The sequence below is a fragment of the Saccopteryx leptura genome, chromosome 8, assembly GCF_036850995.1.
Source record: "Saccopteryx leptura isolate mSacLep1 chromosome 8, mSacLep1_pri_phased_curated, whole genome shotgun sequence".
In the NCBI taxonomy this organism is placed as follows: Eukaryota; Metazoa; Chordata; class Mammalia; order Chiroptera; family Emballonuridae; genus Saccopteryx; species Saccopteryx leptura.
Window position 1 is genome coordinate 36,945,001 of NC_089510.1, and position 16,262 is coordinate 36,961,262.

General features: G+C 42.1%; 1 protein-coding gene across 5 annotated transcripts in view; it reads right to left on the bottom strand.

The window, feature by feature from the left end:
* The window catches only part of CD47 (CD47 molecule), a 56,347-nt gene extending 44,336 nt beyond the window's left edge, over nt 1-12,011 (bottom strand). For 3 of the 5 annotated variants that reach the window (XM_066348045.1, XM_066348044.1, XM_066348046.1), the window contains exon 1: nt 11,764-12,009. In XM_066348045.1, the coding sequence (XP_066204142.1) occupies nt 11,764-11,809 (46 nt within the window). In that variant the 5' untranslated portion in view covers nt 11,810-12,009. Of the gene's footprint in view, nt 1-11,763 lie in introns of all 5 variants that reach the window. The other 2 variants (XM_066348042.1, XM_066348043.1) reach the window with 2 other exon arrangements.
* Between the last annotated feature and the right edge of the window lie 4,251 nt (nt 12,012-16,262).

Below are 16,262 nucleotides of genomic sequence, written 5' to 3' on the forward strand. Positions count from 1 at the left end.
CCATGGGAAAATATTTGAACAGAAAATCAAACCAAATATCATATTCAGCCTCAACTTTTATATATTTCCTCCAAATAGAAGTTCCTAAACCAATATGATATGAAGTTTTTATCTCCATCTTCTGTTGCATTTCCAAGAAACGTCGTGAGCTATACTGTACTTTAATATAAAAAGTAAATCATACGAATCACCTCACATCTTTCTACTAAGATGGGAAGTCTTAGAACGCTAAGGAGAAAAAATATTCTCTGTGGCTATTTTCCCATTGCAAAATACAGACAGTAATAGACATTTTGTATGCAAGTATTATAGAGGATTATATACAACTGAAAGGCATTTTCTAACCCCCCACCTTTCAATGAAACTACAGAACAACAATTTCCAAATGTATATTACAGGTATTCCTTCCTCTTAAACCATAAATCATTCAAAATAAAGCTAACTAACAGGTTGAAAACAAGACAGATACTGCTTATGAGTAGAGTGTATTCTATCAAATTCTTCTCAACAGAATAAACTACCAGTTGTCTTATGAAATAGAGATTGTGAAGGTAAATATAATCACTCATCTTCTAAAATATGGAAGAGTGGAGAAACTGTAGCTGTCTTCCATGTTTTTCAGCTTTTTATCAAATTTTGTCTAAGTGTTTGGCTTTTACCTGAAAAATCAAAGCACTAACAAATATAAATAAAATATCAAATTTAATAGTTCATTCTTACAATTTCTTTCTTCTATATAAATTTGGAATAAAAATAAAGTAGAATAGTATTATTCTAGGAACATATTATTTAATGCCCACTGACCCTGACAAGTTGGCTCAGTGGTATAGCATCGGCCCAGTGTGTAGATGTCCTGGGTTCATTTCCTGGTCAGGGCACACAGGAGAAGCAACCTTCTGCTTCTCTCTCCTCGCCCTCTCCCTTCTTTGTATCTCTCTCTTCCTCTCCTGCAGCCATGGCCCTGTTGGAGCAAATTGGCCCCGGGGCTCTGAGGATGGCTCCATGGCCTCGCCTTAGGTGCTAAAATAGCCTGGTTGCCAAGCAATGGAGCAAAGGACCCAGATGGGCAGAACACTAGGGGGCTTGCTGGATGGATCCCAGTCAGGCAGCATGTGGGAGTCTATCTCTCTGCCTCCCCACTTCTAACTAACTAAATAAATAAATACCCACTGTACTGAATGCTAGAATGCATAGTGAAGTATGAACTGGACAATGTTGAGAAAGCCTAAGTACAAATCCTATCTGCCACTTTTCAGTTGTAACCTTAAGCAATTCACTTAACTTTTTTATGCCTTGGTTTACTCTAATTAAGAGGATCAAAAATGAATGCCGAACTACTTCACAGAATTGTGGGAAGCAACAAAGGAGAAAATATATGGGCCAGGGCCCTCTAAAAACAATACCGTGCTGTAGATAAGCAGGGTAAGACTATAAAAAGTAGGCAAAAATGTTTTTTTTTTAATGTAATAGTCTAGACATTCTGGCTAGCAGGTGCAAATTGTTATATTTCTGGGAATCTGCAGTCTGAACCAAGCTTGTGGGCATCCACAGCTCACTTCTTCCCATTTCTCTACATTTCTGGCCATTCAAATAGTAGGAAGCCCCAGGCAAAACCTGGACTTCCAATTGCAGTTTTCAAAACCTTGAGGTTCTGAATTATTTCCCCTGAGAAAGAAGCACTGAGGGGAAGGCTATAGTGTATAAGAAGGAGAGAAGAAAGGGGCTGCGATGTTGAAATTGGAAAAGAAGAAAAGTGTCGGTAAATATGGTGAACAATTTTGAAACGAACAAAAGAACTATGGAGTGTCCTTTTAGTGGGGCTCTGGGTACTGTCTGACAGATCTTTGGGGAACATCTGCTTCTATAGGAGCCTGTGCCTTTCACTGTGTTTTATTGAGCTATTTTACAATTTTGTTCATTTGTGGAAAACTGATGGTAATGCAAATGATTCATGCCCATAGAGAGATAAATAAACTTTGTTCTGCAATTGATTTCTGCCTGGTGGAAGAGAGAATTTTTAAAAATTACATTTTATTGCCCTAAGGATGTTGACCAATTTGCATATATTCACAAATGCATTTCAGCATTCCTGATTGCCTATATATGCGTCTGTTCTTCCAATTTTCTTTAAAAACCAAGATGGTCTTACCATCTTGGTGGTTTGCTTATAAATGAGTGAAATAAAATCTTTGACACATACTCATTTTATATTTGAGTCAAAATATTACTTTCTAAAAATTATCCTTTAATAAAAGAGATACAAGTGAAGAGCTCAGTTAATCTAGGGAACATTTTTAGAAGGCTCTAGGTAAGTTAAAAGTGGTCGGCAAACACTCCACAATTTCATAACTTACGCTTACAGAATGAATTTTCTACAGAATAGAGTAAGTACTGATTGCACTACATTATTTGTGGCAATTTAAAAAATCTTATAACTGAAGCAATTTAAGTAGAATTTACGTTGTCAATAAAATGAAAATAAAATTGACCTGGATAAACCATAACTGGAATAACCTTTGCACTAATAATTACTAAATAAGAGTAGTCCAAAAATGTCACTCTACCAGCTATTAACCACAACCTCATCTTCTATAAACACTTCTTAAAAAAGTGTTAAGTAGTAAAATTATCTGATTTGGATTTTCTTTCTTTTGCCTACTGCATTCAGATGGAACAACAAAGTGAAGAAAAGATTTGAAATATAGAGAGAGCAAATAAAGGAACATAGACAATTAACATGAATAAGAAAATTCTGAATAATAAAGATGTTCCCTTATTAAAGCAGTCTAAATCAGATAAATAGAAATATAATCATGCCAGGGTTAACAGTAAGTTTTAAAGAATGGGAAAGTTATTTTATATTGAATGCCAAAAATACTGGATTTTACATTCTCTGTGACTACAGACCACCAACCTAAACCATCTCTTTCCGCATCCTGAAAATAGCCAATATGGAGTTGCAGAGAAGACTCGATACATGGAAGTCACGGTCCAGCTCAGAATTTAAAAATTGCAGCAAACATTTATGGAGAATTACCTGATCTGAAACATTGTGATAGAATGTGTAGGTATAATGATGAAAAGAAATGTATGAATTCTGTTTTCAAACCTTAATTCTCACTTTGGAGAATCATATGTACCTTTTTTTCCCTGTTTTTAAAGATTTTACTTATTGATTTTAAAAAGAGGAGAGAGAAAGGGGGATGAGCGGGAACCACCAACTCATAGTGTTCTCATATGTATGTGCCTTGAGGAGGCTTGACTGGGGTTTCAATCCCAGGACAGGCCAGGCTGAAATGTACTTTTTAACACAAGGTCATATAAGTGATATCCTTCCCGTATGAACGAAGTGCTAAGGAAGGGCAGCGGAGTAATGAGTCTTAAAGAGTTCTAAATTGTCATAGTCCCCCACCCACTTGGGTGGCTGTCAACCTTTTTTAACATGTTCCATGTAAATTTTCTTTCCTTTGTAACAGCTCTGAACTCACTCTCCTTCTGCAAGAGCTTATCCTATACTCTCCAAAGCAGTCCTCTCTTACTTCTTTTCTTTTCTTTGTTTTTAAGTGAGAGGAGGGGAGATAGACAAACTCCCACATGCGTCCCAACTGGGATCCACCCAGCAACCCCTGTCTGGGGCCGATGTTCAAATTAATTGAGCTATCCTCAGGGTCCCGGGCAATGCTCAAACCAATCGAGCCACTGTCTGCAGGCGGGAAGAGGGAGAAAAGGGGGAGAGGGAGGGGAAAAGAAGCAGAGGGTCACTTCTCTTGGGTGCCCTGACTGGGAATGAAACCTGGGATGTCCACATGCTGGGCAGATACTCTATCCACTGAACCAACCAGCCAGGGCCCTCTCTTATTTCTTAATTCTATACCTTCAGATGAGAAGCCGGAAGCTTCAAATAGGACCCACCTATAAATTTACCTACAACCCCAACAATCCACACCTCTCTACCTTCACTTCTCTTCAGAAATGTATCACTTCAAGTGAGATCTAGTTTCTATTTCTGCCTCCACACCCATCAGTCTCCTCAAGGACCTTTCCCAGTATGATTATTGGCCTTCCACATCCCCCTGTTCCATTTACATAGGTTTTTGTTTTCTAACATTGAAAAAAATATTTGACTGTTCACCAACTTTAAGAAATCTCTCATATTTATGTCTCTCTTTCATAACATCCTGAAATAATAATCTAAACGCATTTCTTCACTTCCATTTCATTTTTTTTTTTTTTTTTTTTTTGTATTTTTCTGAAGCTGGAGACGGGAAGAGACAGTCAGACAGACTCCGCATGCACCCGACCGGGATCCACCCGGCACGCTCACTAGGGGCGACGCTCTGCCCACCAGGGGGCGATGCTCTGCTTCTCCGGGGCGTCGCTCTGTCACGACCAGAGCCACTCTAGCACCTGGGGCAGAGGCCAAGGAGCCATCCCTAGCGCCCGGGCCATCTTTGCTCCAATGGAGCCTCGGCTGCCGGAGGGGAAGAGAGAGACAGAGAGGAAGGAGAGAGGGAGGGGTGGAGAAGCAGATGGGTGCTTCTCCTGTGTGCCCTGGCTGGGAATCGAACCCTGGACTTCTGCACGCCAGGCCGACGCTCTACCACTGAGCCAACCGGCCAGGGCCTCCATTTCATTTCTTAAATGTCTGCCACCTGGCTGCCATCTCTCTTGTCAGTGTCACCAATAATCTCTTGTGCAAAGTTATATATGCATGGTTCACTTCCTATCTTAACTTCTCTACGGTTCTTTAGCCAGTGGGCTTGTCTCTTGACCTCTATGATCCCTCTGGACTCGGAATTTCTTCTACTGCTTTGTTCACTCATCCCAGCGTCCTTAAAACTTGGGAAAGCCAACCATCTGCTGTGCATTTCCACTTGGACTATTGTTACTTCAAAGTCAACAAATCTAAAAATCACTTTACCCTCTCTCTACTCTTCTTCCAAATCCTCACCTCCCCTTTAGTATTTTCTATTATCTACCAATCAACCAGACCAGGGCCTAAGAATCACGCTGGATTCTTCTCTCTTTCTAGCCATGGAGAATTTTTGGTAGACTCAGTTTATTTAACAGTTCCTAAAACCAATGTCTGTTGTATGAATGAATTGGAAATTCATTATTTCTCCTTTGAATTACTGCCTTTTAAGTAGCTCCTTGATCCTAGCCTCAGTATTTCCCCATCCCAGACCCAATACATTTCTCATAGTTCCCGAAATAAGTGTTTCAGATGCAAATGTGAATTATTTTCCTTAATACACTTTAACAACACCCTTCCTTCTTTCAGGCCAAATTCTCAGTGTATTAGCATGGAATACAAACCTAGGCCTTCAGGGTCCTGTCCAGCCTCACCTTCTGTCCTTCCCCGTTTCCAAACTAAGGTCCAATCATAACGGCCTCTTGAAATGCTATGAATATGCATACACACTCTCCTGTCCCTGTGCTGCACACGTTCCCCCAACCTGAAGGGGCGCATACCCTTCACTGGGGGTACACATAAGAGCACACACTTGGGAGTCAGACCTTGGCTCAGGGCTTAGTCCTTGCTTGAGATATAACCTTGGGCAAATCAGCTTACCTCTGCACCTTGGTTTCCTCATGTATACAATGCAAATAATGACAGTATATACCTCATAGAGATTTTGTTAAGATTTGATAAGTTCTTATTGCGTTGTCTTTCACATACATAGCAAATGCTCAATAAACAGCAGCTAGAGTTGCAAACCTTGCTCTTCCTGCTAGAGCACAGTCGAGATGTTTAATCCTGTTTTCCCTCCCTACCACTACTCAACTGTGTTCATCCTCTCCTTATTGCTCTCACCATCCCCTACTCAAGTGCTGTCACTCCCCTTATCACTGTAACTTGTAATTAACGCTTGACTGAACTGATCTGCCCGTAAGGTTCAAAGGTAAAGAAGTCTGGACACTATCAATTTATTCCCTATGGATTTAACCCAGGGTCCTTCAAGTAGGACTCGATACATTCCTTAAGAATGTAAAACATTTAAAGTACGAATCCCAAGAAAGGAAAATCCAAAAATCATAACAGAGAGGATTCACTTTTCTTCTATTTTTCAAGAGAATCCTCTGCTTTTTCTCACTTCTAGAGACCTGATTATGGAATCGTGAAGCTATACATTTCAATGGAGAATCTCAATTACTTGAATGTACCTCGGAATGATCTTCCTAGAGGGCGATGTTTAAGTGGGTCTTGAAGGACGAGTGGGAATGTTATTGAAAAGGAAGGGCTTTCTAGGCAGAGTAGCAACATATACAGAGGAGTGAAGAAAATGAGTAACTGGAAGCAGACCATTGAGGTGCGCTCTAGAAAAAGGGGGCTGGAAAAGATGGTTAAGAAACACTGAAAGGCTTCCTTGGATATAACTATGACAAGTTTGGACTTGAAAAAATAAGCTTTGCACTTAAAAAATAATAATAAAGGCCCTGGCTGGTTGGCTCAGTGGTAGAGCGTCGGCCTGGTGTGCAGGAGTCCCGGGTTCGATTCCCGGCCAGGGCACACAGGAGAAGTGCCCATCTGCTTCTCCACCCCTCTCCCTCTCCTTCCTCTCTGTCTCTCTCTTCCCCTCCTGCAGCCAAGGCTCCATTGGAGCAAAGTTGGCCCGGGTGGTGAGGATGGCTCCTTGGCCTCTGCCTCAGGCGCCAGAATGGCTCTGGTTCCAACAGAGCAACACCCCAGATGGGCAGAGCATCGCCCCCTGGTGGGCATGCCAGGTGGATCCCAGTCGGGCGCATGCGGGAGTCTGTCTGACTGCCTCCCTGTTTCCAACTTCAGAAAAATACAAAATAATAATAATAATAATAATAATAATAATAAAGATCTAGTATATGAAGGGTGAATTAAGGGCAGGAAGGAAGATAAGAACAGAAGGCCCGTTAAGAGATCACTGTGACAGCCCACATAAATGACAACAGGAGAGTGAGCCAAAAATTACAGTGACAAACAAAAAAGTAAAATCGACGTTAAGTCAAATGTGGCGAGGGGAAAGAAGAGGAAAGAATTAAAGTAACCTAAACAGTATGTGTAACCAGTTCTATTGTGGATTAACTACAGAAAACAGAGATGTAGGAGATTTAGGGGAAAACATTATTTTACTATTTAATAGGCTGAGTATTAAAGTACTTGGGGTACAATGAAATGGAGCTGTCCAGTAGATCCCAGGATATAGGAGATAGATTTAAGAAGAAAGGTTGAAGCAGCAAAGACTTAGGAATCACCAAGAGTATAGCTGATAATTCAAATTGTGAACATAAACAAGACCGCCCAGAGTCCTTGACAAACAACAGAACAGGTACCAGAGAATTAAATGTTGGGGAATACCAATGTTTATGGAGCAGAGTTAAAAAGGAAAAAACTAAGGAACTGAGTAGTGGGAGAAGTAGGTGAGGCAGCAAAGAACTCCACTGCAGACACCAAAACAGGGCCTTGATAAGGACAAAACAGATGTGACGTGGGTCAGTACAAATAGTTTCTAGAGTAAAAATTACATCCTCAGCTTCTTTATCTGCAGCAATGTCAACAGACTTGTGGACTCAAGAGCTGTCTGCATTTGGGAAGTAGACGTGAGGAGAGAAAGTAGAGGCAGTTACTCTTTCAACACAGTTGGCAGTCTAAGCGCAGATAAAGGTGGTGATAATGGAAGAGTGTGGAGACAGGAACAAAGGCAAGAGCTTTCGGTTCTTCTTGTTTGTTTGTTTTTATTTACTTACTACCTGTTTGCTTTTAATATGGCGTGAAACTTGAGCATGTCTGCGAACAAAGGCAAAAGAACCAATGGAGAAGGAAAGCTCTAAGATACAAGACGAAAGACTTAAACCCAGAAGGTAGGTCTCCAAGATGGTGGAAGTGAAAGAGTGTAGACAAGTGATCTTTTCCTTAAAAAGGTGAATAGGTATGCTTGCGAAACTGGATGAGAAAGGAGAAAGAGACGATTGCCTAAGAGAGCTTTAGAAATGGCAGGAGGGAAGTTGAGCGAGTCTACGCCACACATCGCTATTTTTTTTTTCCAGCAGAATAGGAAGTTAATTATCTGCTTGGAATGGTTATTCAGGAATGGGGTAATAGGCCCCTGAAGTCACTAAGGTAAATGAGGCGAAGCTCATAAGTAAAGATACCTGCTAGAAATGAATGCTTTTTGCCATCAGACTTTGAACCTGCTATGAAAAACTGGAGCCACAAACTGAATTGGGTTAGAATTAGGGACAAAACAGAGATTTAGTCAGATCTTTCCTCAATAGAAATTAAATAAGGTCTGTGGTAAAGTGGGGGTGTCCACAAAGCGTTTAGTTCTGACTCAAAGTACCCGAACTCCCCACTAAATTCTAACGTGGCCTTGTAAGAACTGAAGCGGTTGACCTAGAATTATAGAGGAAGGGCAGTTTGAAGTCAGCAACATTCAGAATTAAGGCTTTATCAAGCACTAAAAATAAATATTAAGTATCACTGAGGGATAAAAAACAAAAAATCCCTACTATCCACAAACTACATTTTTACATTAAGAGGCAGAGACTGAAATTTGTCCGTGTGTCCAAAAAGCACCTTGCAAGGTGCTTGGAGCATAGCAAGGGCTCATACTTGGCTTGAATAGAAAAGACCCTGCACTTGTCAAATTCCCTGCTTTGTCTTTTAACCTAGAAGTGTGACATGTATTTAAATGTGTACAAATATTCTCCAACCCTGGGGTGGATGAGATTCTGAGTCATCCACAACTGCGGTATGGATGTAGAATGCGATGGAGGGTGTAGCTTCTAATGCCTGTTTCACCTCCACATTCCAGGGAGAGAAGAAATCCAGGCTCCATTGTTTTAGTCTGGGTCTGTCAGAATCCAATTTCCTGGGTGCTCTCTATTTTTTTTACTTTAGTATTACAATGAGTTCAGTAAAATTGATTCTACATTACTCTTGTTCTTTTATCATAGAAAATAAATATCTGCACTAGTACAAGTAAAAGTAGCTTCAGGACAACCCAGGAGTGCATTATATTAGGCAGAAGACACAAAATATAAAAATATAGAATTGTTTATCTTGTATAACAGGCTATGACAACAAAAACCTAAAAGATGGATACATGGCTTTATGAAAATTGTCACAAAAATAACATTAATATATTACAAACAATGCCTGTAATAACAATAGTTGAATTGACGTTAAGAAATACAAACTTAGCTTTAATAAATGTGATAATTTTGGAATTAGATTCTTTATCCATTTCATAAAAAAAACATCTATTTTTCATCTTTAGAACCTGGCCTTTCAAATCTCCATTAACAACTCAGTGGCAAAGATAAAACATCTGCCAAAATACAGATGACAGCATGAGCAAATGTCCTAATGGCAGGCATTTAGTGTAATGCTTGAACACACTCCCTCTAGACTGCTGGGGCGGCCCCATAAATAAGTACTTTTAAATAGGCATTTAGTTCCTTAAAATGGCAACTTGTGTTTAAAAGTAATATGTTTGTTAGGAAGAAAGAAAAAAAAAAACATTTTCTTAAGCAAGCCAAATTAGTACTAGACTTAGACAATAAACATGGTTTTTTTAATCATGTGTTCCCTTGATTTTAAAAATCCATTTTGAAAAATCATTTAACTACTGACAGTTCAAATACTGTCACTATCTGGGTAAGGTTTTATTTACCAGTTTGTGAATACCACTGAAAATGTTGACATGCTTTTAAACAAAGTATAATTGGACATATTGGGGCAGGGGAAGAAAAAGGAACATAATAATTCATTCTGCATCTTGTAAACCAACCCAGGGAGTTACAGTTTGCTTGTAATGAGATAGAATGGGCATTTTAGATAACTTATTTTATTACAAAGGTCAACTGAAACTGTAGTGGCTACAAGGAAATGGCCTTTGATTACCAGTCATTTATAAGTGAAACTGATAGCAAAATCGAAGTTCAAGTACAAAGGAACATACAAATCCATGGGCTTTCTTCTCATTCTAGATTCTAAATTCAGTCTCTCAAATACCTTAGTTTATAACTAATTATTTTGTGAGACTGTCAACATCTCTTCACACATGTCCTATTAAAACTAAATATTAAACACACACACAAAAATCCATCGTATTTTATGACAAATACTATCACTTTCTCTTTATATTCAACACTTAACTGACTCAAATGCATAATGTCTCTATTCTGGTATTTTTTCCAGGTTATTAACTAAGTACAATAAAATACCATAAATTCTGGATCCTATGACTTGATAGAGACTTGAGAACATTAATATTATATGTAAATGAGTGCTAATTATACATGAGCTTAACTATTACTAAAGGAGGCCTAACAGAATTCCTGTCTCCCAAAATATCATTCTAGCAGTTCTTTCTAATCTCCTTGAAATCAGGACCTCTGTTTTAAAAACAGTACATGACTTATAGCTTTTACTCTTCAGACTAGCTTTTGATACTTGCAGTCTGAATTAGGGATATAGTATCACAAATTTATAATCGGTTCAACATGCCTTCTGATCAGAAAACAGGTTTCTGAAAGCAGTATTATTTTAGCTATTATGATAGCAATCACAACAAGCCATTAAAGATAATGACAGGAAACGCTACTTTATCTAATATCAACTCTTTATATAGTAGATACAGTGATTATTAACAGCTCCAACATCCCAGGACGTGGAGAATGGGGAAAGCGGTAAGTAAGCAGGATCTTAAAAGAGCATCTTGAAAATAGCTGGTCACGAGCCTTTGTGAACGGCACAGTGACGCTAATAATGTTTTAAAAGTAATCTAGCATTCTTAGGATTAAATATAACAATTGCTTATTGCTGTTACTCAAACTCACATTTCATCGTACAAAAAGCTCACAAAAGGCTCGGTAGATGTGAAGTGTGCCAGGCATTGCTTACAGAGCCACAAAAAATCCTATTCCTTACTCAGTTTCTACTACAAACACGTTTAAAAAAAAAAAAAAAAAGGTTCCAAAAGGCTTGGGGGCTTATAGTGTTCATATTTCTAGCGAAATCTGTATTCCTGTCAAAGGGCTCCCCAAATAAAGTGGGGAAACTTGAATGTAAAATATGGACTGTATTCAAGTGGAGAGTGGGGCGTGGGGGTAGCGAGAGTTTTCAGGAAGCTTATTTCTAGGGTTTAATAAATTTCAAAAAAAAAGCGGCCAGAAGAGTCTTCTGATTAAACGGTGGGTTGAAAATAAAAGTTATTGTATTCGTTTTGTCCCCCTAACACCTATGCTCATGTAGGAGGGCAAACAAGGCAAAAAAAACCCAAAACAAAACAAAAACAAAAAAACCTGTCTTGCAGACTTCGGCAAAATGCGCACTTCCATCGCAGGAGGCCCGGACTCGCCCCCTCTCCCTCCTTCATCCCGACGCCTCTAAGCACTGAAGGGGAAAAGGGGTGCGAGGGCGGGGGCGACCCTCACAACGGCCACCCCTTCGCGTCCGATCGCGCCCTTTCTCTCGATAATCAATTTCCGCGCGAGGCGCACGGTTTGCAGCCTCCGTCCGGGTGTGCTTCTGGGGGCGGAGAACGGGGGAAGATGAGCCCCGCTGTCACCCGGGGAAGATGGAGAGGAGGGGAGGGGAGGAAGGGGGCGCCCGATTACCCGCGGGGCCCTCCCCCGTCCGCACCGGAGCGTGCAGAGCGCCCCGCACCCCGGCCACCCTCCCCGGGCGCCGCGGGGCCGGCCGGGCACAGCGCTCTCGCCCGCGGGGGCGCCGCGGAGGCGGAGAGACGCGAGCTGCAGAACCGGGACCGAGGGGCCACTCACCGCAGCGCGCCGAGCTCAGCAACAGCAGCACCACCAGGGGCCACATCTCGGCGCCCGCTGCGGGGCCGCCGCCGCCCGGGTCTGGGAGCAGCCACCGCCGTCACAGTCGGGACCCGGCGCCGCCGCCCGTCACAAGCAGGACCCACCGCCCAGACAGCTCGGCCGCGCGCACGCGAGCTCCCGCCGCTGCGCGCCCGCTCCCCGGCCCGCGAGAGCCGCGCACGCGCACGCGCACTCGCCCCCGCCCCCGCCCCGCCGCCGCGGTGGCTGCTGACGCGGATCCTCCCCATTCGTGGACTCCTGCCCGAGCTCCCGCCGACTCCGCTGAGACCCAGAGCCGGCTCCCTGTAGGTGGCGAAGGCCGGGCTTTCCGGGACACGCCACGCCGCGCCCTCCGCCACTCCCTGGTCCGTGTCCCTGCCCGCCACAGGAGCCTGGGCAAGTGTTCCCACGCTCCCTGGGGACTTCACTGCCCCCGCTCCTCTCCGCGGCGCCTTTCCTGCTTCCCGCACCGCCCTGGGCCCCACTGCTCTCCTCCCTCCGCTGTCCTCTTCAGCTTGAAAAATGGATTCAAAATGTGGCCCCAAGCCACAGCATGAACAAGGCCTGTGGATGTCTCACGGAATTGCATAAACCACATCATTCAAACGGAAGCAAAAGCCCTTTTAAAACTACCTGTGACATTTATTCTAAATGATGAACTCTCTCATCACGAAGTCGGGCTCGGTGGCTACTCTAATGGGCTGCACGTCCTGTCCGCTCCTTTAGTTGTTTTTCTCTTACCTGCTGGAAAAGAAAGCAGTTTCCCACAACATCCCACTTCAAATCTTCTACCGTTGGCATGTCTATGGCACCCCATCCCCATAGTAATAAAACCCAGGAAATAACATTTCCACCCTCTGACATTTTGTAGCAGTGCATTATATACATTATATAACTTTTAATGGTTTTCTTGCATAACGGTTTTCTTGTATAAACCTCTCTCTCTCAGCATTATCAATTCTTTAAAATTAGAGAGGGTATTTGAATATTTCCTCCTCTAAGCGCTCCCATTCACAGGGGCAAACAGAAGGGTTAAATAAATGCGTTGATGTAGCTCCAGTGAAATTTGATTGTTTTTTAATGATTAAAAAAAAAAGAAAGGAAAACATATCTCACTAAAACAACGGTTAATAATTATGGTGGTCATGATTTGAATGCAGTTTTAACACCCTGAGTCTACCAAGAGGACAGATAGATTCTCTTCAAACTGCTGCTTATATGGATACAAAAGAATCATCCACCAGACTCGGAGCATCCGGGATATTGTGTATCACAGAGCAGCTGGTTGGCCAATTAAGGCTGTCATCTGTCCCTGAGACCAACCAACTTTGAAAAGTAGAGTTGGAATAAAGCTGTTTATACTGGGAGCTGCTGATGCTATCTACTTACTGTAACTCTGTGCAGAAAAGGTAGTCCTAAGTCAGGAGAATGAGGCTATGCGGTTGACCACCTCTGCTCTCGGGAATCTAGCGGGGATGTGTTTTGATGGTGGGGCTGTCAGTGGGCAAAAGGAAGCTTATTCTAGGAGACAGAATCCAAAGCAAGCTGCCTAGATTTGATGATTTGATGGTTCCCTCGCTGAGGTAACCTCGTGCTCCTTCTTTCACTTACTACTTTCATGTCTGTTTCCCTTTTAACATTTATAAGCATTTTTATTTGGATTTTGAGCCCATCTTATCTTTACTAAGGGGTTTCTTGGGTAGAAGGTGTAAGAGTAATTCGTATTAGAATGGTTTGAACAGAGAGAATACACATTCGATTTATTACTGAAATTAATCTTCATAACAGCCTTGGAACGGGTATTATGATCTCCATTTTAGTGATGAGAAACAAAGAGAAAGAGGGATAATGAGCACTTTGCCTGTGATTATATGTGATGCATCTCTCTGTGTGTCTCTCTGTGTGTCTATCTTCCTGTTCTCTTTTTCTTACTTTTCTCTTTTCACCCTGGAACATCTAATTACCTCTTCCATTGTATTTTGTTTATGCTGCTAATAAAATGTGTCTATACTGTATACTTCTTTGCACATCTGTCTTATGTCATGTTAGCTAGGAGAAAGTGAAAATTTTCTGGATATATATATATGTATTTCCAGAGTCTCTGTCAAAGTGGTTGAGACCTAAAGGCTCTGTGTGGGTTGAATCAACTAAGAACATCTGTGTGATATATGACAGTGTTTTTCAACCACCAGTCTGGACCAGAGCCAGCCTGCCAGAAATTTCACGCCTGTCTGTGAAGGAGTTAACCACCGTGATGCTGTATGAAGATTACAGACCCAGTGATCTTAGTCAAATTCGCTTATGCTCAGGGTGATTTCTGCCTTAGCAGTTCCCCAAATAATTCTCCTATCTTCCCTGGTCCCCAGGTGTAGAAAGGTTGAAAAACCACTGTGACATGTAGTGTGCAGAAACACTTCAGCCCAGGTTTGAGTTCCAGCTTAAAGCCACGTACTATGGTTAACCTTGGACAAGTTACTTGACCCTTTGGAGCCCTGGTTTTCTTATTTATAAAGCTATATTATAAAAATAATAGAAATTAACTCTTTAAATTGCCTTGAGAATTTAACATTAACACGCTTACAGCTACACAGAGGAGTGCTTGGTGCACAGTAAGCTCATCATCAATATTAACTCCTATTATCACAGTCTTCTGTACAGTGAGTCTCCTAGAACAGAGAATATTATCTAAAGTAGTGGTCCCCAACCTTTTTTGGGCCACGGACCAGTTTAATGTCAGAAAATATTTTCACAGACCGGCCTTTAGGGTGGGACGGATAAATGTATCACGTGACCGAGACAAGTGTCAAGAGTGAGTCTTAGACGGATGTAACAGAGGGAATCTGGTCATTTTTAAAAAATAAAACATTGTTCAGACTTAAATATAAATAAAATGGAAATAATGTAAATTATTTATTCTTTCTCTGTGGACCGGTACCAAATGGCCCATGAACCGGTACTGGTCCGTGGCCCAGAGTTTGGGGACCACTGATCTAAAGGGTCCCCAGTTGCTGGTCTGAAACCATAAAGAGGCGCTGTGAGTTGGCAGTGTCTACAACTTTGATTCAAGCTAGAGGCATAAGTCTGAGCCCAGTGAGCAGCCCTTAATCCACATGTTCTTCTACACTTTGTTGGTGATTGAATGCTGAGGGGCCCACGTCTCTGATAACTGGCTCAGGGCCCAGTGTCCTAGGGTGTTATTTCAACTTGACCTACTTATTAAAGCATAGTTGCCCCAATCATCAAACGAAGCAGTATACCAATGAGTATCTGTGTTCAGTAGGCAAGGGCTGGTTTTAGGTGGTTACGCAGCTGGAAGATATTGACCAGTGCCTATAGAGCTGAATTTGGCTTAGGGAAACAGAAGGAAGGCTCCAGCAACAGGAAATGTTCTTCTTCCTAGACTGTGCTTTAATTTCGGGGAAAATACTGGAAACAGAAACTGACTTTAAGTAGGAGGATGGTAAGACTGAGGGTTTCAAGTAGGGGATATCCTACCAGAGAGATGACAGTCTGATCTGGCATGAATTTCCATCCAGATGTCATTATGCCAGGCTTGTTTCGCCTGAGTCAGGGAGAAGCACAGCATTTCCTTCCCCTCCTCCTGCCGCTGTTGCTGGAGGCTACTTAGGGAGGGGCTCATACTCGTGACAGCCGGAGTGCACTAGAGAAGGCCAGCTTCCAGGTTAGTTGTAAGATTGCAGCCGGCATATTTGTTTGGGGTCCTGGGAATGCATCTTTGTACCTTGCCTAACTCTCCTCTTTGAGGACAAGATAACATACATGTAGTAGGTGCATACTATCCACCAAGACCTTACCATGCTAGTGTATTTATTGTCTTTTGCTGCCAGAACAAATTACCACAAGTTGAGGGGCTTAAAGCAATATCCAATTATTATCTGACAGTTCTGTGGGTCAGAAGTCCGGTGGTTTTTCTGCTTCTGGTCTCTTAGGCCAACCGAAATCAAGGCGTTGGCAGGGCTCCTGTCCCTTCTGAAGGCTCTAGGGGAGAATCCATTGTCAGGTTCATTCAGGCGGTTGGCAGAATTCAGAGTCTGTGGGACTGAGGTCCCCATTTCCTTTCTGGTTGCCATCTTGGGGGGGATTAGCATCTACAGGCTTGCTTTGGGTAACTGTAAGCACAGCAGTTGCAATAATACGTCAGAGCTGTCTCCTCTTCTGCCTCCCTTTCTGCCTCCCCTTCTACTTTTAAGTACTCAAGTGATTAGATTGGGTCTCTCAGGGAATGCAGGGTAATCTCCTCATTTTAAAGTCTGTAACCTTAATCACATCCACAATTCTCCTCTGCCATGTAAAGTAAAAATTCCCAGGGATGAGGGCTTGGAAGTCTTTGATAGGCAGTATTCTACCTACCACAGTTATTTATCTCCCTGGATGATCCTTAAACAGCCCAATGAGGGAAGCCTTGTTATATTCACTGTGCATTTTGAAAAATCTCA